The sequence below is a fragment of the Urocitellus parryii genome, chromosome 1, assembly GCF_045843805.1.
Source record: "Urocitellus parryii isolate mUroPar1 chromosome 1, mUroPar1.hap1, whole genome shotgun sequence".
Taxonomy (NCBI): domain Eukaryota; kingdom Metazoa; phylum Chordata; class Mammalia; order Rodentia; family Sciuridae; genus Urocitellus; species Urocitellus parryii.
In genome coordinates this window covers 176,154,408-176,180,430 of record NC_135531.1, presented here as the reverse complement: position 1 = coordinate 176,180,430, position 26,023 = coordinate 176,154,408, and the positions used below count along the sequence as shown (strand labels likewise).

Below are 26,023 nucleotides of genomic sequence, written 5' to 3'. Positions count from 1 at the left end.
TTCGTCTTTGTCCCTGCTTCCTGGCATAAAATCTAAAACACTTGGAATATCCTGATTTATAAAAAAGTCTTCAGTATTCAGAGCAAAGTTTTTTCAACCATACATGAGGTTATGATAACAAGACCTGGGAGAACTCTTCACAATTGGTGGAACTACCTTATATCATCAGGATGGGGCTGGTCACCAGGTCACATCAACCTTGTGCTTATGGTGGGGGAACTTTCAAACCCTCCCCATGTCCTTGTAGCCAGTGATTTAAAGACCAGTTATGCCTAATAATGTCAACTTGATTTAAAACAAACAAACAAACTATACGCTGAGATTTGAAGGAGCTTCCTGGAGGATGAACATATCAATTGACTGGGAGGGTATTATAGATTACAATGAGGTACATCCTGGCTCAGGATCCCTCTGGACATTATCCTGTGTACCGCTTCAAATGGTTATTCATTTGCATCCTTTATAATAAACTAGTGATCATAATTACAGTTCTTTCCTGAACCCTGTGAACCACTGTGAAGAATTATGCAACCACAAGAGTTGTAGTGGGAGTTCCCCAATTTAGAGTCAACTGAGACAGAGGGTGAGTAACCTCAGGGTATAGAATTTGCAGCTTGCTTCTGAAGTTGGTGAGTTTTGTGGGACTAAGCCTTTTAGTCTGTGGAGTCAGGTAGTTAGGGTCAGAATTATATTAGATTTCAGGACATCTATTTGGTGTTCGCAAAGAACAAAATTACTACAATTTAATTTAATATATTAATTGGCTTTATTCTCAGTTCTAGGATTGTGTAATACTTCACACTGTATTCCATAATGTAGAGTAAGATTTCCATATAGTGAGCAGGAGAGGATGCTTTCCCAAAATAGAGAATGAATTTTAAAATGCAGAAACAAATATCAACAACAAAAAATAAATCCTATTTGGACATTTCAAAGTTATTTTCCTTATTGAGCAGGCAGAAAAAGCAAGAACAATAGAAAAATAAGTGATTAGATAACATTATTTTATGTTGCCTTTTTGTGTGTAAGGACAAAGACAGAACTTCATTATTGTGCCAATTGACCTTGCTTGTTCCACAGATTTGGCTCTCTCTCAATTTTCCTGGTTACTTGGAACTTTGGCAAGAATGACACCATTTTGATTTGTTAGTCTGTTTTGCTGGAGTCAAGTACGGGAGGCTTGTCCAAAACAATAGCCTCCTGAAATTGTTATTTAATATTATCAGGGAATTGCTGTTAGAATGACATAGTTTATAATCCCTGAACCAGCTATGCAAAGAAAACCCAGTGGTCAGGGACACCTCACAGAATAAAAATGCTAAGATTCAGAAGTTTTGCCTACCTATACAATTTGTACAATCTCTACCTGAGTCATTTTAGAATAAGTCTAATTGATCACAGGGAATAATTAATCACAAAAATTATTTTGCATCTTTAAAAATATCCATTTCAACAAAAAAAGAAGAATACAAGAACATTAGCAGCTACCACATAGTAGATGTGTATCACGTGACCTGCAACTTGCTAAGAACTGGGCTTGGTGTAATAGGGTGAGATAGGTATCTTCATTTCCTTCTCTATCAGTCTCTCTCTCTTTCACCCCCTCCATCCCTCTCATTAACTGCTTATATATTTAAATTTTATGACATTTGCCAGTAAATGACTGCATCTGGAGACTATCATGCTAAGTGAAATAAAACATTCCCCCCAAAACCAAAGGTTGAATGTTTTCACTGATATGTGGATGCTAACCCACAATAAGAGGGAAAAGGGGAAGAATAGATATTCAGTAGATTAGACAAAGGGGAATTAAGGGAACACAGAGGGGAAGGTAAAAGGAAACACAGTGGAATGAATCTTACATAACTTTTCTATATACATATATTAATACACCACAGTGAATCTCACCATTGGGTACATCTACAAGAATGGTATCTTAATTAGAATAAGATGTATTACATGCTTGTATAATCATATCAAAATGGATTCTAGTGTCATGTATAACTAAAAAGAACCAATAAAAAAATTAGATGAAAATTAGTCTATAGGGAATGCCGGTTAACATTGAAGACACAAGTCCATCTCTCCTGATATTACAATACCAGGAGGAATATTGTTCTTTAAGAGTTGACTAAGGGGATAGTATCATTTAAAAATCGCTAAGTACAATTTTATTACTTCTGTTCTATGGATATTGAAAACTCCAATGTCATACTTGTTAATTTTTTCTCAAGGTCACAGAAAAGCAAATATAACAAGATATAACAAGAGACTATAGGAAGACTTCCTTTTATAAGCTTTGCAGTATCTTAACAGCATTTTCTTTCTTTCTTTCCTTTCTTTCTTTCTTTTTTTTTTTTTTTTTTGTAGAGCACTTTCTTCTCTGAAGTCTGAATTATTTAAAGGATATTTCACCTCCCTTGTCCCCATCCACTCTCATGTGATGTTCTTCACACAAATTAACTTCACGCTTTCACAGGTGCGTCTGTGCCTCTGGTAACAACATTTTAGTATCTTTTACAGATCCTACAATTATCCAGTCTGGCACTTTATTAATTATCACTATACTCCCTCCAGCTTATGCAGCACACAAACTGGGAAGCATTCCAAATGTCTTTTCAGGGACCCAAGCTGCTGAAACTTCTCTGAATTTGGAGAACTATGTTCAGGTCACTCACTGGTGCTGAAAAGAGACTTCACTGGTAATGCTCTAAGGGACACACTCTAGCAGCCTAGTGAAGGGGCATCAGAAATCTCAGGAAAATACCTTTTAATATAAACCATTAATGCTATCATCTCTTACATCTGGGAGACTAATTCTTTCCAGCAGCTGCAAAAGACCTCTTGGTCAATGTTGGCCTATTGCAGACCTTAATATAATTCTGGTTCAGTTTTAACTTGATATGGTTTCAAATTAGTGATTGGGGAAGTTTGTTATTGCCAATAATACTATTGCATCACCAACCTATTTTAACAGTTTAATTAGCATTGAATTAGAAGGGTGTAGAAATAGTTTCTATGTGTGTTCACTGTCATTATTTACCAACAATGCCTACCATGCATATTTGAGATCACAGGGAGTTAAAATGCATGAACCCTGTCAGCTTGGATCACCCATTTAAAGCCAGGTGAGGCAGGATAAACAATGGAGGGGAAAAAAAACAACTATGAAAGCCATTTGCTAGACTAAAAGAATGAAAGATATTTGATCAAGTTGAAAAACATTCTCATGCTTTTAGATAACTTGGGAGCATTTTCTGGTGTCTCATTTTTGTGTATCATGAAGTTCTACCAAAAATCACTTATTGAACTTTCACTGTACAACAAACTTATAAACACCAAGGTAGCCACTCAAGATGTTATACAATTGGGAAACAAAGTCCACTGGATATTTTCCATCACATATTAAGCAGACTAAGATAACCACCATGGATCTCTGTAGTCCAAGATAGAGTAGAAATCCAAAATCTAATGGTGAAATGGGAATGGGCCTTCAGAGTAAGAATAAAGTGCTCAGGGTAAAGAACTCAGGACACAGGGGAAAGGAAGTAAACGTGATGAGGTTTTAAGAACAGACTCTAGACCTTTCAATACATTCAGTGGCAATGTAAGTGAAAACCTCATGATTCCTTATTTTTCCAGTCAAATTAAACTATAGATTACATTATAAAAATAATCTTCAGAAAACATAAATAGTTTAAAATTTTACCTGGGAAGGTGGGAGATGATGTCATGGATCAGAATTTATATTAATTATTTTAAATACTATTATCAACATGAATAGCAGAACTGATGGCTGGTTCCAAAGATGGTGAAATTTAATGCCAATGAAGCAGCTAAAATTGGATGTCAATTTAGAACTACTACATTGAGAACTGGGTGAAAAACGCATTGGGTCTGGTGGTATCCTGAGGAGACTGTCCTGACAAGTAAGGCAAGCAGTTTGGGAAGTTAAGAAAGAGACTGGATCACAAAGAGGAGAGGACATATTAAAGGGAGACCAATGGGATAGAATAGAGGATGCAGGAATAAACTCACACATCTACCTTCTGATTTTGACAAAGATGTCAAAAAGAAGTTAGTGACAGCCTCTTCAAAAAAATGTTGCTAGAAAAACCGGACATCCACCTGTGAGGAATTGAAACTCCCTCTCTCAGACTGTACAAAAATCACCTTGAAAGGGATCAAAGACCTTAACATAAGACATGAAATGCTGAAACTACTAGAAGCAAACATAGGGGAAACACTTCAAGATATTGGTACAAGCAACAATATCTTTTTAAAATATTTTCTTTTTAGTTGCAGATGGACACAGCACCTTTATTTTATTTACTTATTCTTATATGGTGCTCAGGATTGAATGCAGCATCTCCCACGTGCTAGTTGAGTGCTCTACTGCTGAGCATAACCCCAACAATTTCTTGAATAGAACTCTGATAGCTTAGGAAATAATAGCAAGAATTGGCAAGTGGTATAACATCAAATTAAAAAGCCTCTTTTCTTTCTCCATCAAAGGAAATAATTCAGAGTTAAGGGACAGACTATTGTATGGGAGAAAATCTTTGTCATCTATTCTTGTGAAGAAGACTAATATCCAGAATATATAAATAACTGAAAAATTTTAGCAACAACAAAAAAAAGGCAAATCATCCATTCATTAAGCAGGCAAATAAGCTGAATAGGCATTTCTTGAAAGAAGGACAAAAGACCAAAAAACACATGAAGAGCATTCAACATCTTTAGCCACCAGGGAAATGCAAATGAAAACTACTTTGAGATTGTATCTCACTCTAATCGGTATGGCTATTATAAAAAAAAAATCAAAAACCAAAAATCAAGGAAACAAAAATAATGAATGCTTGTGAAGTTTCAAGGGGAAAAGGCAAACTTATATGCAGTTTGTGGGAATATACATTAGTAAAACCACTATGGAAAAAAGTATGAAGGGCCCTCAAATACACTAAAAATAGAACCCACCATATGATCCAGCAATACCACTCCTGAGTATGTGTAAGGAATCAATGCCAGATTATCAACAAGATTCCTGCATACCCATGATTATCAGTGCACCATTTAGAAGAGCCAATGGAATCAGCCTAATCCCATCAATGGATAAATCATATGTATATATACACAATGGAGTATTTTTCAATAAAGAAGAATGAGATCACATTATCTACCAAAAAAAAAATGTAGGTAATTGGAGAGCATCATATTGAGCAGAATAAGCTTTTCTCAGATAAATATTTCATGTTTCCTCTCATTTGGAATGTAAAAAATCAATAAAAATGAAAGAGAAAAGGGCAGCACTTCTTAACCCATGTGCCCATGAGCTCTACCAGGGTGAACTGGCAACACTGTGGTTATTGTTAATGTTGTTTGCTATCACTTTTATCCCCTTACAATGCATATGTTATTTCTCCTGTATGCTGGTTCTCCTCACTCCTTCACCCCTCCCCTAGTCTTATTCAAATTGTATTTCTCTCACATATCATTCTAATTCTCCTCCTTTAAGTCCTCCTTGTGCTTCTTAGCTCAGTGATTCATCTGACCTCACATGTATATAATTATATGTGCAGTTCATCTAACGATTGATCACTGTTTCGTGATGGCTCTTCTAGGTTGTTTGGAACTGCAATTTACATCTTTTATTGCCACAGTAATGTCCCTATTAAGAGGCTTCATTGCAATGATTCACTTTTGTCAGAAACATTATAACTAGAGGTAGAAATAGGATAATGATGGTGTTCCAAGATGTCAGATATTAAAGACCATGGCAAGAAATCATTAAACACAAACTTAAATGTCAGAAGTGCCAGAAAATATAAAATATGCATTTCTATGACTTGAGGCTGTGAACGAAGTGAGCTAGCCGAGAATAAGCAATGAGACTAAAATAACACAGTTGGTAAGAAGGACTTAGTTGCCCTAAAACTGAAAACATGACAAAAGCAGAGGAACCATGGTATAGTTCTAGAATTTTGGAACAAGCTAGGGATAAAATATAGGTCTAGATATCTTTATTCATATGTAAGAAAAAACATGGTCTAAGGGCTTCAGTTGAATTATCCTTTAGCCCTGAAAGAATAGAAGCATATATTTGTAACACAGAATGATGAAAACAAGGATGAAGTCTTCATGGATCCTGTGGCCTTTTCCTTCTGCTCCCTCAACCTCCATCTCACCAGATTCCTTCAAAGCACACACATGCACACATTCACTTTAAATTATTTGGGATGGAATTTCTTTCACTACCCAATTTCATAACTACTTTAAAAATAATTTAACAAGAATGTTTAGAAATATGATTCTAGAAAAGTTAAATCTTAATTTTTCAAATAAGTAATTAAGTACATATTATGAGGATGTTTTTCACAACAGTCAACAACAATCTCATTTCCTGACTCAAATATAAGGAAGGGATGGTTTCAGAAAGCCAGTCAATTTTAAGCAAGTGAGAAGAAGAACAAATGGTACTAGGCAGTTAAGACATAAAAATGAAAGTGAGTGAAAGTTGGAAAATGAATTAATCAAATTGCAGTCCATTATATGATGCCAAAGAAGGGCTTTTCCCTGCCTGGCTTCAAGTAACAGGAAAGAAGCACAGAGGTATATTTTTTTCTTTTTGTTTGTTTTGTTTTACTTTAATCTTACAGCTCTCAACAAAGCCATGATTTGTTTTCTACAGGTATGAATGTGTTTATGTGCAAGAAATTTTAAAATCAACTCTTTTATTGTGTATGTTTTTATTCTCTTTTCTTTGCTACCCAATTTCTTAGGATAATGCTAAAATTATATTTCTCTGTGATATCCACAGCATCAATGTTATGTACACATAATAGATCTCTCTCTCTCTCTCTCTCTCTCTCTCTCTCTCTCTCTCTCTCTCTCTCTCTCCACTATGTATTTTATTGATACTGGAATATTTTATAAACAACCAATGCAAGAAAATGCCATGGTACAACTCAGTCCCCCTGGAAACACCATCAACAACAACCAAAAAAAAAAAAAAAAAAAAAAAAAAAAACAAGACTATACAATATTTAAATCAATTTTTTCACCATGATCTTATGCAATGTGCCTGACATGATGTTTATAAAATAAGATGATAAACTACAGTGGTCCAACAGCAGCAAATTACCTCTATTCATTCCAGTTATAATATCCTATCAAGCATATTTTAGAGAATATGATTTCATAAATAATGTGGTTTATATTTTAAGGTATAATATGTACATTTCAAGCATTTCAGTTGTAATAAGATTTTTTTTTTAGTATGAGCAAAATGATAGCTACCAAGACATTTTCAATCCACATAGTTTTAAAAAATTGGAAAAAATAGGACAACTAATATTGACCTTACAAAAAATAAAAAGTGTTCAGTCAGCTGAATTGTTTTAACTGTGGTAAAAACAGAGAAAAGAAATATTTTAAAGAATAAAACTTCTTGGCAGCTCATCAATTTTTCTTATGGTTCAAAGACTCATTTAATATTGGTATAAAATAATTCATTACCAGTAATATTTTCAAAGAACAAGATAAAACCATTTGATAAATAAACAGGAAACTTACATAGTCAGGTTTGATATAGTCATATATTCCTTAAGAATACCATAATTGATATGTATTTTCTCTTTTCCATTTATTGTCTCATATTGAATTAACCTTAACTTTCTCTCCCAACACAATAATTCATGAAAGATTCAGCAAATAAAAAATACAGGATTATCTCTTAAATTTGAATATGAAATAAGACAAAGATAAACTGCTATCTCAGAATGATAAATCACATATTCATAAACATCACATAAAAAGAATATCCTATAGTTATGAAAATAAGTAAACAACAACTAAATGCTAATACATAGGGACCAGTAATAATATTGAGGTATAAGGTAGGTATTAGATGATCAAGGACTTCCTGATATCTCCTTTAAAAGTTTATAACCACAGGATGTGGTGACACATTCCTGTGATCTCAGCCTCAGCAAGTTAGTAAGACCCTGCCTTGAAATAAAAAAGAAAAAGGTCTGGGGATGTAGATCAGTGGTACAGCACTTTCCTAAGCCCATGTGTAGCCCTAGGTTCCATAACCTTAGGGGAAAAAGAGGGGTGAGAAGGAGAAACCTTAAGAAAAAAGAGGGGTGAGGAGGAGGGAGGGAGGGAGGAAAAAAGGAAGGAAGGAAGGAAGGAAGGAAGGGTTCATAACTAATTAAGACTAAATTATATGTCATATAAACAAACCTGTGGCAAAGTAAATTGCTTTAGATATTCACCTGAGACCCAAAGATATAAAAATAATTTGAATAGTCAAATTAGTTTAAAAGTTGTGTTTTCACTAAATTGTGCTTTTTAAAAAATTAATTTATTTATGTTTTGTTCTAATTTGTTATATATGACAGCAGAATGTATTACAACTCATATTACACATATAGAACACAATTTTTCATATCTCTGGTTGTATGCTCACACCATTTGTGTCTTCATACTTGTACTCAGGGTGACAATATCCATCTCATTTGTGAGATAAAGGTCCTTTATCTCACAAAGGAACATTGGTAGCTGTGAAGCACGGCTGAGGACATCAGCAGCTGTGTGCAATTGTGACTGAATTAAACCTCTCTGTTGTTTCCTGAAGTGCAATTGTCATCTTATGGTATGAATGTAAGGAGAGTATGGTGGGTTTTAAGGCACATAAAAGTTCTATGTCAACCAATGACAAACACAAACTCTTCTCCCATTAGTGTCTAAGAAGCTCCATTATTCTACATTCTTTGTAATACTGGATAATATCAGAGTTAAGCTTTGACAATAGGAAGGGTGAAGAAAATTATCCCTTTTGATTAATATTTTCCTTATAAATTATGTTGACCCATCTTTTAATTTGTTTTATCAACATGTTTCTTTTGTGAAAAGTCCATGAATACCTTTTGTTCATTTTCCAATTGATTTGGAGGTTTTTATATTAATTATGTGACATTTTTTCTAACACTTTTTGTCCTCATTTACCTTGTATTTTAACTCAACATAAAATTAGAACATACAAAAAAACAAAAATTAAGGCTATAACAGTTAAGAAGAATATACAGAATATGCAATTTATTTGAAAATCAAGGAATAACAACACTCAGATTTTTAGCTTTGAACATTAATATTTCTTGAGTATGATAACAGGTGGAATATCACTCCAAGTGCTCAAGATTTGCAATAATAAATTGTTAGCATTCTGCTCATTTACTAATATATAGTTAAAAACTAAAGATCAAAACTAATTTCTGTAAAAAAAAAAGAACAATGATAATGGAAAAGTGTAATTTTATATTTACTTTCCTCTGACACAGCAATTTCTTCTTAGTTGGGGAAAGAATTAGAGACTATATAAAAATAAAGCCCAATCCAGTTGAAAGACAATGAGAAAGTATCTGTAGATACCTTCAGACTCAACATCTTGAACCCAAATCCCCAGCTTGGTATCAAGAACAGGGTTCTCTTTCCTCATCTCACTGTCACAATTGCCAACATGATGGACTTTCACCCATGCTGATGAGTCAAGCTAAATTCAGTTGGCATTTATTAATTTTCATTTTACTGGCCCAAATCCAAAAGTCATTTCTCATATTTTCTACTTTCTCAGAAATGTTCCTTAATAGCTTTGATCTTTTTTATGAAATATATAAATGATACGATCAATCTCTATTCTACATGTTTTAAAGTATTCAGATAGTGACTAGATTAACCCTCAGGATAGAAGAACATACTCTACATCCTTTTTTAATGTGATAATTATTAACTTTAGTTCATCTGGAAAACTGCGGCAACATTTAAGAGTTAAATTTCTGGGATTTATGGTGCAGATGAACTTTCAGGAAATAGGTAGTTGAATGAATTCATTACAGATATTTATTCACAACTCTTCCCATTGTTTCTTCTTCCATTTATTCACTTTTTTCAGAACGACTAATTACAGTTATAAGTCTACTAAGATAATTGAAATACAAAAAATCCTTTCACTAGACTTTCGAAATGCTAGTGATTTAGGGATTCAATGAGTTCCAGGCTATGTAAATTGTCTAAAGAAAGAAATTTTGCTGCACATAAATATGCTTTTCGAACTCCAATGTGAAAGGCTTACAAAGAAGAACTGACAGAAAAAAAGAAAAACAAAACAATTACCAATGCACATAGAAAAGATGGTACTCAATATCACCCATAATTAAGTAATTGCAAACCAGGGTAACAATGAAATAACATTTTTTCCTCAGGCAGGTGGATAATCATTAAAATGTTTGACAATACTTTGTAATGTAATAGATAATACTATATTCGACTGATGGGTGTATTTAAGATAATTTGATATTATCTATTAAGTTGCAAATTGACCTTTCCTTTCACTTAACAATAGTACAGTTACAAACTTAGCCAACAAAAGCATTTAAAAAATAGTTATTAAGGTTTTCTTTTTCTTTCTTGAAGCATGTGCATAATAAGGAAATAATTAAATAAATAATTTAAGAAGTAATGGCAAGGTAATTTTACATAATCATTAAATATTAGAGAAAAACATAAGGGTTTTAATAAAAAGATTTTGAAGTACATTACCAAGTAGATAAAAAATACAAGCAATCCATATTTTTGAAGTTAAATGTACATGCATACACTCATATACAAACACATTCATATCCACATGAGTGTGTATATTTTATAATTCTATTTGTTTATGTACATATATATGAAAACATACACAGACAAATTTCTAGAGAATCGTTTTAACAGGTACAAATTTTTACATGACTACTTTCAGAAAAGGGGTACTGAATAATGAGGGGTAAATTTTGTTTTCATTTTGTGTATATCTAAGCAGTTCTCTTACCAGAACTTTCTGTAAGGATAAAAGTACTGTGTGACTATACTGTCCAGTTGGGTACTCACTGTTCCATTTAGCCTCCTGGGTCCTTAAAATGTAGCTGATAAGACTGAAAAATTGGATTTTCAATTTTATATAGTTTTAAATAAAAATAAATTTAAATAGCCACATGTGGCTAGTAACTCTCATATCTAGTAATGCTAAATATTATTTATATAAGTTTTTTTATTTTCTTGTTTTAAAAATGTCGATGAAGGAGATTGAAAATATACTTGCCCTCAGAATTATAGTATATGTTATTCAAATAGCAACTTCATGCAAAAGATTGCTCTTATTTATTTAGAACTTTTATAAATGAATACTTTGTTCCCTAGGAAAGTGCATTTACATTATGATTAAGTGTATAATCCTTTTAATATATTCCCAGATTCTGTGTTGGTATTTTTTTCAGAATTTTTTGCATTTATATCCAAAGAAATGTTGATCTTCTTCTTTTTTTTTTTTTTTTTAAATCTAGAACACAAGCATGCTGGGCAATTGCTTTACCTTTGAACTACACCACAGCTCTTTTTATTTTTGAGACCAGGTCTCACTGAGTTGCACAGGCTGGCCTTAAACTTGTGATCCTCCTTCCACAGCCTCCCAGGTTTTTAGTTGTAGTTAGACACAATATCTTTATTCATTTATTTTTATGTGGTGCTGAGGATCGAACCCAGGGTCTTGCACATGAGAGGCGAGTGCTCTACCTCTGAGCTACAACCCCAACCCTAGGGCTTTTCTTTGTAGAAAATTTTCTGATTATTTTTTCAATCCTTTTGCTGCTTATAACATAATATATACAGATGTACATAAAGATAAAATCACTCTGGAATGGTGAAGCTGACAATCTAATATGCCAACAAGAAGCTGTGAAATGTTTTTACATGAGAAGGTGAAAGTTCTCAACTTAATAAGAAAAAAAAAATCACAAGCTTGCTAAGATCTATAGAAAGAATTTATCTTCTATTCAGGAAATTGTGAAGAAAGAAAAGGAAATTCCTACTAGAGTTGCTGTCACACCTCAAGCTGCAAAATTATGGCCACAGTGCATGATAAGAGCTAAATTAAGATGGAAAAGTATCATTAGCAGGTGAAAGACATGAAAAGAATATGTGTCCTATTTGAGGTACCTTGTTACACCAAAAGGTCCAAGGTCTGGTGCTATCTGTGGTTTCGGTTGTCTGTTGGGGAATGCTGGAACTTATCCCCTACATAAAATGGAATTACCACAGATAATCAGATGGATAACCCAAGGCAATTAAATTTCTCTTTAAATAAACTTACATGTTTCTGTATTTTGAAATCAATAATAATGTCACTGATTGTGCTAGCTTTCTGACTTATTTTTGTTTTAATTTTTATTTTTGAATTGGAGATACTGTTTGATAAATGTTTCCACTTTACCCTCACTATAGGTTTAACTGAAATTTTCATCCAATCATTTCTTTACACCTGGTCCTAATTCCAACTGAGAATTCCCCATCTCAGTGGTTAACTCCTCTCTCCATTAGAATGGAACAGAGTTCTCAGGGAATATCCTTGATGACTCCCTTCTAAACTCCACCTGCAACTGCTGCCAATCTCACTATTTGCTAATCTCCCTTTATGTTACTTCGTTCTTTCAAATCTTTTCACTTGTCTTAATCTCCATTGCTACATTTTAAGTCAATTTTTTAATGATATCAAGCCCAGGTAATCTAGCAATAATGACCTTTATTTATCCTCTCGAGGACATTTATAATTTAGTTACCAGTTCCTGGTACACCCAAGCTTTATCCTTGTCTAGTCAAATTCTCTTCACTCACCTTTGCAAGTGAAGCTTTCTGTAACTTCTTCAAACTAGATGATGCCAATATACTAGAAATTCTAGCATGGTACATTGATACTGTCATATATACCTATCTTCAATTTAATTACATATATAAGATTGTGAAAGTTTACATATCTAATTGTTTAATTAGTGTACAACTGTCTCAGTAGACCACAAGGTCATTATAGCCGAGGACCTTTCTTTTTTTTTTTTTTCCCACTCTGATATCTTTAGTAGCTATTGCAGTAGGTGGGATAAAACAGGCACATAAAAATTATTAAATGACTCAACCAATCATAAGTAAAAAAGCAAATTTTTTAACCTTCAGGGGATGATGGGCAACACTTCAATGTTCTATAAAGATTATTCATTTCATTTCCATTCTTTTGCAAGAAAACCTTTAAAAATCCATCTATAGTACTGTTACATACAGAGAATGTCCAAAGATGTATAGATAACAATACTGAATGGATTCTATTATCAAAATTAGTTGGAATCTCTTAGGGGTGGAGATGTGCCTCAATGATAGACTATTGGCCTAGTATGCATGAGGCTCAGAGTTTGAAACCCAGCAACACATACACATGCATGTGTGTACACACACAAACACACACACACATACACACACACACAAATACTTTGAAATCTCTTAATAAGAGAATTACTTCCTTAATGACATTTCAAAACCCAGGAGACAATATTTGTACCTCTATTTCCAATGGGTTCAAAACAATTAGTCAACAAAGACCTGTCCAAATTATCATCAAAGAAATCCTTGATCTACCTACTTTTGACTTTCTCCATTAGTACCATTATTGTTCAAGGTCCACATCTTCTTTTATCTGTACAATTGTAGGAATCTTAAAAGAGATCTTAGTTCTTACTTTAATATCCTTGGAATACAGACCTAATATAATATTTTCAAATATGTTCAGACATTGCCACTGTCCTTCTTCAACCTGCGCTTACTGATGAGAGAAATCCTTGACCTACTAAACTCAGCATAATCATTCCCCTGTTATCCCACAGGGTTCATCTTGTACCATGCACCACATGCCCTAGCAGTTACATATTTTCTATTCTTGGGATAAATTTATCTTGTTCCCACTCTAGGCTCCCACTCTGGGTTATTGCTCTTGCAACCTAAAACCTCCTCAATCTGACCTTGAAATGTTGCTTCTTCCACCCTGCATCTTTCCTAATGCCTAGTCATTCTCTTGCCCTCACAGTTTGTTATTTTTGTCCAAGGACTTCATACTAGCAGACATTTTGTTCTATTTTTACTTGACTATTTGTTTACCATTGGTCTCACTAACTGCTCTCATTCACCACTGTATTCCCAGACCCTGAAATATTATATGATAAGTGGTAGGGGGTCCCATGAGCAGTTAGCAAATGGATTAACCAAATAAATAATGAGCCATTACAACAAGAAGGCAGAAACATTATAAACGTGAAGTGGTAGAACAATCTACACAGGTTTTTAAGAATAGGAAAAACCTCAAAAGAAAACTGGATTATTTCAGTCAAATTTATAAAGGGAAAGAACCTGGGAGGCTGCGGAAGGAGGATCACAAGTTTAAGGCCAGCCTGTGCAACTCAGTGAGACCTGGTCTCAAAAATAAAAAGAGCTGTGGTGTAGTTCAAAGGTAAAGCAATTGCCCAGCATGCTTGTGTTCTAGGTTTAATCTCAGCACAATGAAACAGCAACTAAACAATAACAACAACAAATTTAACTAAGGTCATTTGAATTTGTTTGCATAGACAATATATCCATAAGAATTGAAAATATTTTGACAGAAAGAATAATGATGACATAGGTAGTCACTAAGATGTTTAAAAATGTGGCCATGTAAGCCAAATTAAGAATATTGAAACCATTTAAACCACATGTATGTCGCATGTCTTTTTCTCTTTCCTATGCATTATATAATGTTTTCTATGTTACTAGTTTTGGGTAAAATATAAAGTTCAATTAATAAATACTTAAATCTCTTTTGAAAATTCCATTTGTAGAAACATAACTTTAATGGATGAATCACAATTATACACACTTAAGGATTCAATGTTACATTCATACATAAACACAGAATTATGAAATTAAACTAATTAACATATCCATCACCTTATACATTCATTATTTTTAGTAGTGAGACATTCAAAGTTTATTTTGATTAATTTTGATATATACATTATTTTTAAACATGGTCACCCTGTTCTGCACCAGATTTCAAAAACTTATTCTTCCTGCCTAACAGAAACATTGTATTCTACACATTTAAAATTTTTTCTAATTAGTTCTTCATGACTGAGAATTAACCATATATGAAATTATTCAGAAAGAAAATGAAAAGCAGAACTATTCATCAGACGTTCAAGGGCATGTAACTATACCCTTGAACTTCTCAAAATAGACTGATTGCTCTGAACCCATGTCAGAGTGCTGACCTCTCAGGAAGCCAAATTCCAAAACAATTGTAATTATTATAATTGCAATAAATCTGGCCTTTTATCTTCTAGCATTTTTTTCTGACTATGTACACCTCTAGCTCTGAAATAATTAAATGAGAATGTTCCAAAAAAAAATAAATACTGGAATTGTAGTCATTTGATTACATATCTAGGAGGGCATATTGGAGAAAATATAACCAAGTTCTTATGCAAACAGTTAAATTTTAAGTGATGGCTAGTAATTTTAAAAAAGTGATATTTATTTTATTTTATTTTTATTTTGTTGGTACCAGAGCTTGAACTCAGGGATACTTGAGGACTGAGCCACATCCCCAACCCTCTTTTGTATTATCTTTAGAGACAGAGTCTCACTGAGTTGCTTATCATCTTGCTTTTGCTGAGGCTGGCTTTAAACTCGAGATCCTCCTGCCTGAGCCTCCTGAGCTGCTGGAGTTACAGGTGTTCCCCACAGTGCCCAGCAGAAAGGGGTATTTATATCAGTGCTTTATTTCTAACCAAAGAAGAATTTTAAATATATTGATAGTTTTGGTTTCAATCAAGGATAACTTATTCAAAAATATTCAAAATAATTAAATATGGCTATAGATGTGGACTTATTAGTAACGATCAGCATCATTGAGAATAAAAGTGGTTTTACCATCTGAGACATTTAGTCCTCATCAATGCATGTGGTAGTAGAATCTAGTTTTTAGATCATTCACAATGGTCACTTAAGGTGCAATGTCAATTTTTTTGCTTTGGTCCCATTTTCACCTATATGAATAATAGTATGGAGTACAGGCTAATTGTGCCATACTTGAAAATACATGGACACAATGAGTATGGCCTCTTATATTTAAAATTAAATTTGTGCCTAAATAGACCTCCAGTGTGAAGATTAGAACTTCTCTTGCTAATTCTCCTGTTTTCATGACCATTACTTTCAAAACTATGCTGGAATTTATTTTAGACATTTGTAACTTATAGAAAATTATGAATGAGCCAAATATTTAGAATACATTTGATGTTTTCTTTCCTAAATATATTTTTAAAAAATCTTTGCTGAAAAATACATCACTCCATTTGTTTCCCTGATATACATAGGTGTTATGATGAATTTTGATCCCTATTTGATGATTAAAATTTAGAAAATCTAAATATATATAAAATAATTTCAAAATGAAAAATGTAGATATAAATGTATTTAAGTATTTCAAAGTAAATAATAAAAATAAAAGAACTATGAAGGTTTCCTACAATAAAGGATGGTAACTACAGTGGAGAGAGCTATGCTCAATTCAAAGACATTGAAATTCAACTATTTATCAACATAGCACACCCATTAAAGCAATTATGCTGGCTAGAGTCCTTGGCCATCAGGTTAAATGGAACAACCACTTCCTGTTCAAAAGAGATGGCAACAATCAAATGAGAGGTATTATCTTATTTAAACAAAATATTTCAATTAGGTTTATCCTAGGAGAATTGTAAGAAAACTGGAGTTACCCTTTTAGCCTAGACCTTGAAAACATGTGAAGAACAGGAAACTAAAGCCAAATGACCCCTACTAACATATACTAATTCTCCTCACAGGGCAATCCTTGCAAAGAAGAAACATTACCTGAAGCTAATGATACTGAAAACCAGAACTTAAGATCTTCCATACAATTTACCCATTTAATTTAACCTCAAAAAAATTACCTTCTGATCAGTATATGGTTCCCTTTCTATCTCTGTCTACAACATGGTTTTTCAACCTTGAAGGTGCCAACATTCTTGGGTGGACAGTGTGTGTTGTGAGATGCTGTCCTGTGCATTGTAGGATGCTTCTCCCTGAACTCTACTTCTTAGGCTCTCTTAGCAAATCTTTTGCCATCAGTCAGGACAATCAAAACTACCTGCAGAACTGAAAAATATCTCATAGGGACAAAACTATTCCCTGTTGAGAATCACTGGCCTAAGAAAAACAAATAAATAAACTGTACTGTTAAGAACACAATGACACTCATGAGTATAGTCAGTGTGAGTTTCACTACTGACCTTATTCGATACTGGGGAACACACATATAGGCTAGGGACAGACACTGTAAAAAACAACAAAGTTTCTATGATCATAGCATGTGAGGTCACATGCTAATCAGAATTTTTTGATAACCTTTCTTCATCTCAAATTTTAAAAGATTACCTTTATTCATCTCAACTTTTAAATTTTGAGTTCTTTTATATAGCAATACTGTGTTTATGTTGCTGTGTGTCTTACCTTCCCCTAAAAAGCAACTATTTCCTGAGACCCAAATCAAATGATGTTTCCCATGTCATGGTGGTATAAAGAGTTGTGTCTCTCAGTCCCACATACATAATGGCACAGCAAATGAAAGGGCAGATGAACCCAAACCAGGATGGCATGCAAAATACCTGATGCTATCAATATGTGAGAAATCAAATCATATTCCTTGGTTCTACTGGAAGTTCATATCTTATAATGGCTTATAGAGAGTTCAATAAAATGTGATAGTGAAAATTTCCTTTGGAGTCACTCTGCTGCCATATATGAATTTCTTGACTCTGTTTTAGGCTATTTTTTTTAAAGAATGTATTTTAACACAAATTTTCTGAGATTCGAGATTAGAGTCAATTGTTGTTTTCCGTATTAGTGAATGAGGTTTAAAAAAATTAATGTTAATATTTAAGTACATGAGGCTTAGGCATATTTTTCCTACCCATTTCTAATTTCAAAAATCGATTTTATAGAACCATTTATGACTGCTGGTGGTTTTTGCCAAGACCTCTGGTGATATTCAAATTATTGATTGCAGAAGGAATACAGCTAATACGTATAAAACATTTTTCCTCATTATGACATCATGCATGTGCTTTTGTCTGAAATAGTTCTGGCTTTAAGAGATAACATTTCCAAACACTTTAAAATTATTAAGAATGGTTTGGGAGCTAAATCACTTCTTTCCCATTCTTCAAGTCAAAGAGTTATATGCTTTTCAATTCCCTCCTTCATTAGAAATTTGCCTAGCTTCAATCCAAAAGAATGCCTTAAATATCATTAATTCCTAAAAATTACTTATTTTTATTTCATTTTAGACAGTTATACCTAATAGTATCCCTACCCATAGAGTCTGTTAACCATAATTACATGGCCGAATGTATCCATTAATCATGTTAAAAATGTGTTTTAGTTGGGAAATGACAATGTGATATCAGATTATATTGTTTTAAAATAAATGGGCAGTTATGTTTTTGTATATATGTCATATTAAACATTAAGCTATTCTGTTATCATGTTTATCAATAATGCTTCTCAATTGACTTGATATACTTTTATTCTAAAATTTTATAGCAATCTAATCCAATTAAGCATGATAGCAATTAAAATATTGATAATAGAAGAAAGATCTGCAATATGAATAAACATTTATCTTCTGATAATAGATTTCTTTTCAACAGATAGCTTAGGAGAAAGAGTAAATGCAGACATTAGCCTCAAATGAACTTTAAAAACACAATTGTACGTAACAATATAACTTGGAGTTGGAGTTGGTATAAAGTGATTAAACATATTTGCCTGAAATAATTTAGAATCAGGGTAATTTGTATTTTTGATCTCTCATTTGGGTTAGCTGGTGGAAAATATATCACCCTTCACTCCCCTAACCCTTCTGACTCCAATCCCTGAACTACTTGCTGACATTCCTATGACTTATAAATGGCTTAATTATCTGCATTGTGACATAAATGTCTTTAGGGAGCTTATGAATCTTAGGATATCAGTAAATGAGAATATTTGCTAAATGTGAATATGGTAATTAAGAGTCATAGGCAACACAGAGGAGAATAGAAATAGACCTGGAAATAATTTTTAGAAGATTCAACACATAACCATAAAGATAAAAGAGCATTAATTAGCACATAAAGGAAACTATAATGAGATAGGATGGGGGTGGTAGGTAGCACCAACAAAAGCATTTGGATAATGGAATAATAACATGAAAGCTTTGCTTTTGTTTCTTTTTTTGATGTCATGGAGGCTAAAAAGGCTATGAATAAATGCTAAATAGAAACAAACAAACATCATTAGTGATCAGAGGAAAAACCTCATTAACTGTGTAAGGAGTTGTGAGTAAGACCAGCCACATAAAAGAATATTCAAATATGGATGAGTTTCTACACTGCTTGACTGCTTGACTACTGGAGGCCTAGAATCTCCATTAAAAATGTTACCTAATGATACAGGAATTAAAAAATGAAAATGTATTTAATTATTGTTCTCCAATTCTATGGAAAAGAATTCACATTGACTTTACCAAGGCTATCACTAACATACTCTCTCACTACCAACTCTTACTTTCTTCTTCCTGTCTGATTTTCCCATGGAAGTTTTGATGGCAGCATATCTTAATGATTTCCTGCTCTCATTTCTAGCAATATTGAAGACCATCCAATGAAGGTGTACTAGATACCACTGTATGCTGTGTATTACATTTTTTTTTCTTAAATGTTAGTATTATCTCCTCAAAGTAACCCATACTCTACAAAAGTGAGCAATCTGCTTTATATAGTTTTGGTATCCCACAAGTACTAAAAAGGGTTGCATACCCAATGCTTAGTCCTTGAACACCTATAAATCAACTTAGTTTAATAAAAAATGTGATTAATTTCAGCTAATAATGACCTAATTGTTAATATACATCTGTTGATTGGTTAAATTTGGCCCAATAGGTATATATAAATACTTTATGATTTACATTACAAATTTTTCTTAATATTTGAAAGCACTGAATAAGAGAAGTTTCCTTGTCCATCTCTTCCATTTCTCTACCCTATGATAAATGTAAAGATTAAATCTCTATCCCAAATATACAAGTGGGAATGCATGTTTAAATGTAGCCAGTGATGTTTATTTTTGTCCTTTATTATGGAAAAGCTTTTTTTAGCCTTGCACTGTTTTTTATTTGTATTTTATGAGCTCATTTATAGGCAGTATTTTATTCCAGAATAACATTTTATTCCATTTTATTCCAGAATAATGAATAAATAACTGCTAAATAATAAATAATTATTCCAGAATAATGAATAAATAACTGCTTATTTTTCAGCATTGTTTGTAATTAGATTTTGCAGTATTTGCAATAGTTCATTCATGATAACATCCTCAACTGGTAATCGTAGATAAGTCTCTTAACCTTAAGGGAATAAGATTTATCAGAAAGACAAAGGATATATGCTTTTATGAGAACAAAATAAATACATTCAGTCATTTGAGCATTGTTACCTAAGTACTGATTAAGGAGAGTGAAAGTGGCCCCTGAGAGAATCCTAAATTCTAAACTTAAAACACAGCAACACTGGGGCTGGGATTGTGGCTCAGCAGTAGAGCATTTGCCTAGCATGGGCTGGAACCCGGGACCCTTTGATCCTCAGCACCACATAAAAATAAAGGCATTGTGCTGTGTCCATCTACATCTAAAAAGTAAATATTAAAAAAAAAAAAAAACACAGCAACTCTATCCAAAGGTCAACTTTAGAAACCCTTCTTGCTGCCTGATCCAGGAACCCACAGAATTACAAAGTAGTCAGGAAAAACAAAAAGTAAAGGGGACAAAATAAGTTAATAATTACTTGGGCATGGTTAACCATTCTTTTTAAAATCTCAGCATTTGCATGGCCAATCTAGAAAATATAAAGAAAAGTATTCACTCTAAGCAAATATTATTCCTATGAGTACATGCTGAGTAAAAAGGGTAAATGAGGAGAAAAATGAAGCATATGGTGACAGGGGCATTTTATATCAATAGATTTCCTTATTCTAATGATATTCCAGCCTGACCTTTCCACCTGAAATGCATTGCAAGTGCTGGAGGTGAAGAATAGAAAGTTAAATGCATCTAGAGAGCAATTTAAACAATACTGAAATGCATTAAGAAATTAATTATTCATTACTTACAAAAGTTGTGTTTTCCAATAATAATGTGGTAGCATTTGTTTCTATATTCAGTTTAATGACATGTCCATTCTCGCTTTTATACACCACATCTGTATCTGTAACAACAAAGACATTAACAATTGACAAATACATTGACTAGGTAATACAATAACTGTAGGGGAGAAAATGTGCATAATAAACAGACACATTAGAACAATCGTTGTTAGCCTTCAATAACCCAAGCAGATTTCTGTACTTGGCTCGAATAAATTCTCCTGAAAGATGAGGAAGCCTGCTTAACAACATGGTCTATTGCACAATGAACACAGGGTTAGTGAGAAGGCCACTCAGTCTCATGATTTAACAAAATGAAAATTAATTAAAATATGGGCAATCTGGTGCCCATTCCGAGATGAGAGACAGTGAGGAGTCTCTGGTTTCCAAAGCCTTTACCAACGAGTGAGGTGCTCAAATTTACAAGGGCTCCCTGGTACTGTAACTGCATACAATGCTAAGAGAAGTCAGACTGAAGCACCCTCAAGCAGCCTGACCACATTCCTGGCACTTCTACCACCACTCAATCCCTCCTTAACCTCTTCCTCTCTGGGCTAGAGAATTTTCCTCTGGTATTTTATGAGCTTTATATGATAACAGACCAAAATTTCTATGGCTGCTACCTTACCATCAAATACACTTTGTCAAGGTCAGGAGAAAGATCTCATTTTAAATGACTGCATTGCTTTTGGATGGCTAATTTATATCTGCTGAGTTAGATTTCATCAAATTTGAGATGAAATCATGAATTAAATCATGTTAAGAATACCTCAGACCAAAAGAATCAACTTGAAGAGAAACTTATAGGATAAAAGGACACTTAGGAGTTAAAAAAACATATTTGTGGCCAGGCATGGTGGCACATGTGACTCAGGAGTATCTCAAATTCAAGGCTACCCTCAGGAATTTAGCAAGATCATTTCTCAAAATAAAAAATAAGAAGGACTGGACTGTAGCTCAATGAGAAAGTACACTACCAGAAAATAGTAAAAATAATAATAATAATAATAATAATGATAAGAAAAGTATATATCTACAAAATACACATAAATATATATATACACATAGTTGATTATATTTGTGCACATATACTTAAATGTATTTGTATGCAAGTATCCATATACATATGTGTGTACAAGGTAAGTGTGTGCATAAAATTAAAGGGAAGATATGCAAATAAAAGTAATCTTGAATACTTTCTTCTCCTTTCTTAAAATGATATTCTCTTTTCCAGTTTAACCAAATTCAGTGGTTTTACATGCACCACTCTAACTCCGTATTATTGCAAGAAAGGCAAACTTAATGGAGGATGCTTATATTATTTACACTAAATGAATTTATACAAATTACAATCTCTCAAAATTTGGAAGTTTTCAACAGTGTCCTGGGAAACAGGTAATGCACTGCACAGAGATTAACTGCAGGAACATATGTTCTGACAATTTGGCAGAAAGATATTTTTCTGACTTTTCTCTAATTATTTCAATAATAAAAATAGTAACACCTAGAATTAAGAGGATGAAAAGTGATCAATACTAAAAAGAAAAATGGTGCTTTACTCAGATTTTCATTACAAAAGACTGAGAGCTCAGTATCAATTCATAGTATTTAAAGATGTCACAGAAGTAGATAGTTATTCTTGCCACATATATTAGAACCCTGAACTGAGGAACAGAAAAATACAAATCAAATTTTTTTTAAAAGGAGAAAAGAGACCAAGAAGGGATGTTCCAGTTACTTCCTGAGATACTGACTGTATAGACTGAGAGTGTATGATCTTTGAAATAAGTCATGCTATCACCTTCTGAATTTCTGTCATCAGTTGCCAATCAATTGGATTCCTCTTGTCATTAATTTTAACTCTTTAATAACAGGTTCACACAAATAGAAAATATTTATTTTGATTCATAGTCCTTTCTATCTCATTTATGAACAGGAACACCAGTCCCCTGGTGTTATCTTTACTATCTCTCAGCATTTACTCTCGTTCAGCTATGAATTTATGTTTGTTCTGAATTTAATGTTTGTTCAATCTCAAACTTAAGTTCTAACACTCATGTCTTCTTGTACTTATGTTTCTCTCACACACACACAAACACACACACACACACACACACACACATACATTGGACCACATTTTTATTTTGCTGAACACATCGTTTTAGATTAGCAAGAAGAATTTAATAGTATTCTCTGAAAAATATTCCTTATAATATTTTTCACTTAATTAAGAGAAAAAAGGCTTCTGTTTCAGTTTGGAGATAAATACAGCTTAAAAACACTCAATCGTGGAGCTGGAGTTGTAGCTCAGTGGCAGAGCACTTGCCTAGCCTGTGTCAGACACTGGGTTCAATCCTCAGTGCCATATAAAAATAAATAAATAAAGATATTGTGTCCATTTATAACCAAAAAAAAAAATTTTATAAAAATAATCGGTGATTCGGTGATTCTTTTTCAAAAGGCAAACATCCTGAAGAATTCTAATAGAATATGGTCTTCAACCGTGGAGAGAAAGAAGAGGTGTAAGTAAAGTTTTAGTATAAACAATGGCCCCTGGTCAATGGAAGAGAAAAAGCAACTTACAGCCTCAAAGTCTGTCATCTTAAGAGAAAAGATTAAATAAGTGATGGTTTGGTATTAAAGGTGGAGGACAGCGGAGAGATTCATTATGTTACTCAAGACCAAGTGGAAGGAAGCAAAGCTTTTATTAGAAGGTATAGACTACAGTTCATATTGCTTTTTTCCTGTAAGTCAATTTTTTGGATAGTGATTTGCATTTAAGTAAAAAATCTATGGAGATTTAAATTTTGTAAATACCTTCAGATCAACACTCCTAAAAATTTTACCATTAGACTCAATGTTGTATTAGCAGGAGAAACTTTTCTTAAATTCAAGTGTAATTCTTTAGCATAATATTGAATAAAGGGTTTTCATGGATTATTTCAAAAGCATTTAATATCTGGCTTTATTAATTCTCTTTAATTTTTAAACATTCTTTGTGATCTAGACTTCTGTATCTCATATTTATCCTACATTCCGCTTGATTTATAATCAATAGTGGAAATCTTAGTTCAGAAACTCCTCTTACTAGATTAATAAGTAACATTCTTGAAATACAATTCTGAACTGTTTACCTCATATTTTGTTTAATATTAGATGATGTGATATTAGTGACTCAGATCAAGGAGTAAAGCATTAACACAGGAATATTAAAGTAGGTGTACTTGAAGCATCCTTAAAATACAGCATATGCATGTCTCTATAGTACTTTGATTAAATAATCTTCCCATCATTTTAGGTCTTTGAAAGTTAAGAGCCAGTTATCCTGAGCACACAGTCAATTCTGTAGTTCATGAAAAGGTTTGACGGGATTGAATTACTATGCAGCCTACCCACCCTCAGATCCAAGCATGCATTTTCAGTTTGCAGCACTGCTAAACAACAACTACTATTATTACGGTCCAACTCCCCCCCACCCCACCCAACCACCACACAATTCGACTAAGAAAAGTAAAACCACACTAATTTATCTTAGTTTAAGATCTTTCAGGTAAATGCAGCTTTATATTTTATATTCTTGCTCACAAAACTGATCATAAAGCATTTAACATTATAGTTAATTCTTAATGAACCTTGAAAGAACTGAGACCTCTGCACCAACCTTCACTACCAGGACTAAGAACTAAGGCAACCTATATCCATATTATCTATTCTATTCTCTAGGAAATCTTTGTCCATAATGTGAAGACTACACAAGAACAAAATGATGTTTTAAACTTGCTGAACATCAGTTTCTCAAAATTACGGACTAGCTTCTAAAATTGGGCAAACAACTAACTAAACTACAATACAGTGAAAGGTGCCCAGTCACAACTGGACCCTCACTTTGAAAGAACAGTCTTAGTTACTCAGACTCAGATCTCCAAACCTGTACGTATCTTCTTCTTATCCCCTCCATCTGGACACCTTAAGACTCTTGAAATGTCTTTCCTGACAGCAACAGGTAATAAACATCACTTGCTAACAGTTTATTCTTGGTGGCTGTTCAGAAGTAGACAGTTGACAAAATTCCTTCCTCATGTATATCAATATAAAGTCACCTTTTTGGTTTTTATTGGTGTTATTATTGATAATGTAATTGTACAGTCAATTTTGACATAATTTGCTTTAAATATTGCAAAATTAAATCTACCTATTTATAAAGAGTTCAAATAGTGTAAAGGATGTTTGTAAAATCAGTTCTTTGAGATAATTTAATTCAAACATATGTTCATTTACAATGATCTACTTATTTTTCTAAAATTATATTTTTATTGTATCCCATAATTTTCAAAAAATGCATAATCAATAAACTGAGAAATCTAAAATTGAATCTTTTGTAGAACATATTATTGAAGTGATTTTTCACATGAAATGTGCAAATACTTTTAGAAGAGAATTGTTAAATATTGAGTTAAGATTTTATTCCTTAATTAAACATATTCATGGTTAATCAAGAAAATTGAGCTATTCGTAGTTGAAATCAGGCAGGCCCCTCAATCAATTCTCCTAGAACACTGCTCACAACAATGAAATATTTTCCTGATTGTTTTTTTTTACCTTCCAAAGGTTTATTTTATAAATTTAAAATGAGAGAAACATGACTTTTCAAGGGGGATTTGTTAAAATATGGGACAATTTTATCATCTCTCAGAGACAAAAGGCAAGAACAGAAAAAGAGTTTGCCATTGTTAAGTAGGGATTGGAGAAATTTGATGGAGCCCATGGAAAGGTTTGAGGTCAATGACATAGATGAACAGATTGATTTTAAACAATAAAACAGGTGATTCATTCTCTCCAATTGGACTATAGTCATATTTGTCAAGTTTTG

At 33.0% G+C, this 26,023-nt stretch overlaps 1 protein-coding gene across 1 annotated transcript in view; it reads right to left on the bottom strand.

The window, feature by feature from the left end:
- Dpp10 (dipeptidyl peptidase like 10) overlaps positions 1-26,023 on the bottom strand; it is a 608,497-nt gene that overhangs the window by 290,641 nt on the left and 291,833 nt on the right. Inside the window, exon 4 of the mRNA XM_026397087.2 lies at positions 21,121-21,215. Within this exon, the coding sequence (XP_026252872.2) occupies positions 21,121-21,215 (95 nt within the window). The remainder of the gene's footprint in view (positions 1-21,120; positions 21,216-26,023) is intronic.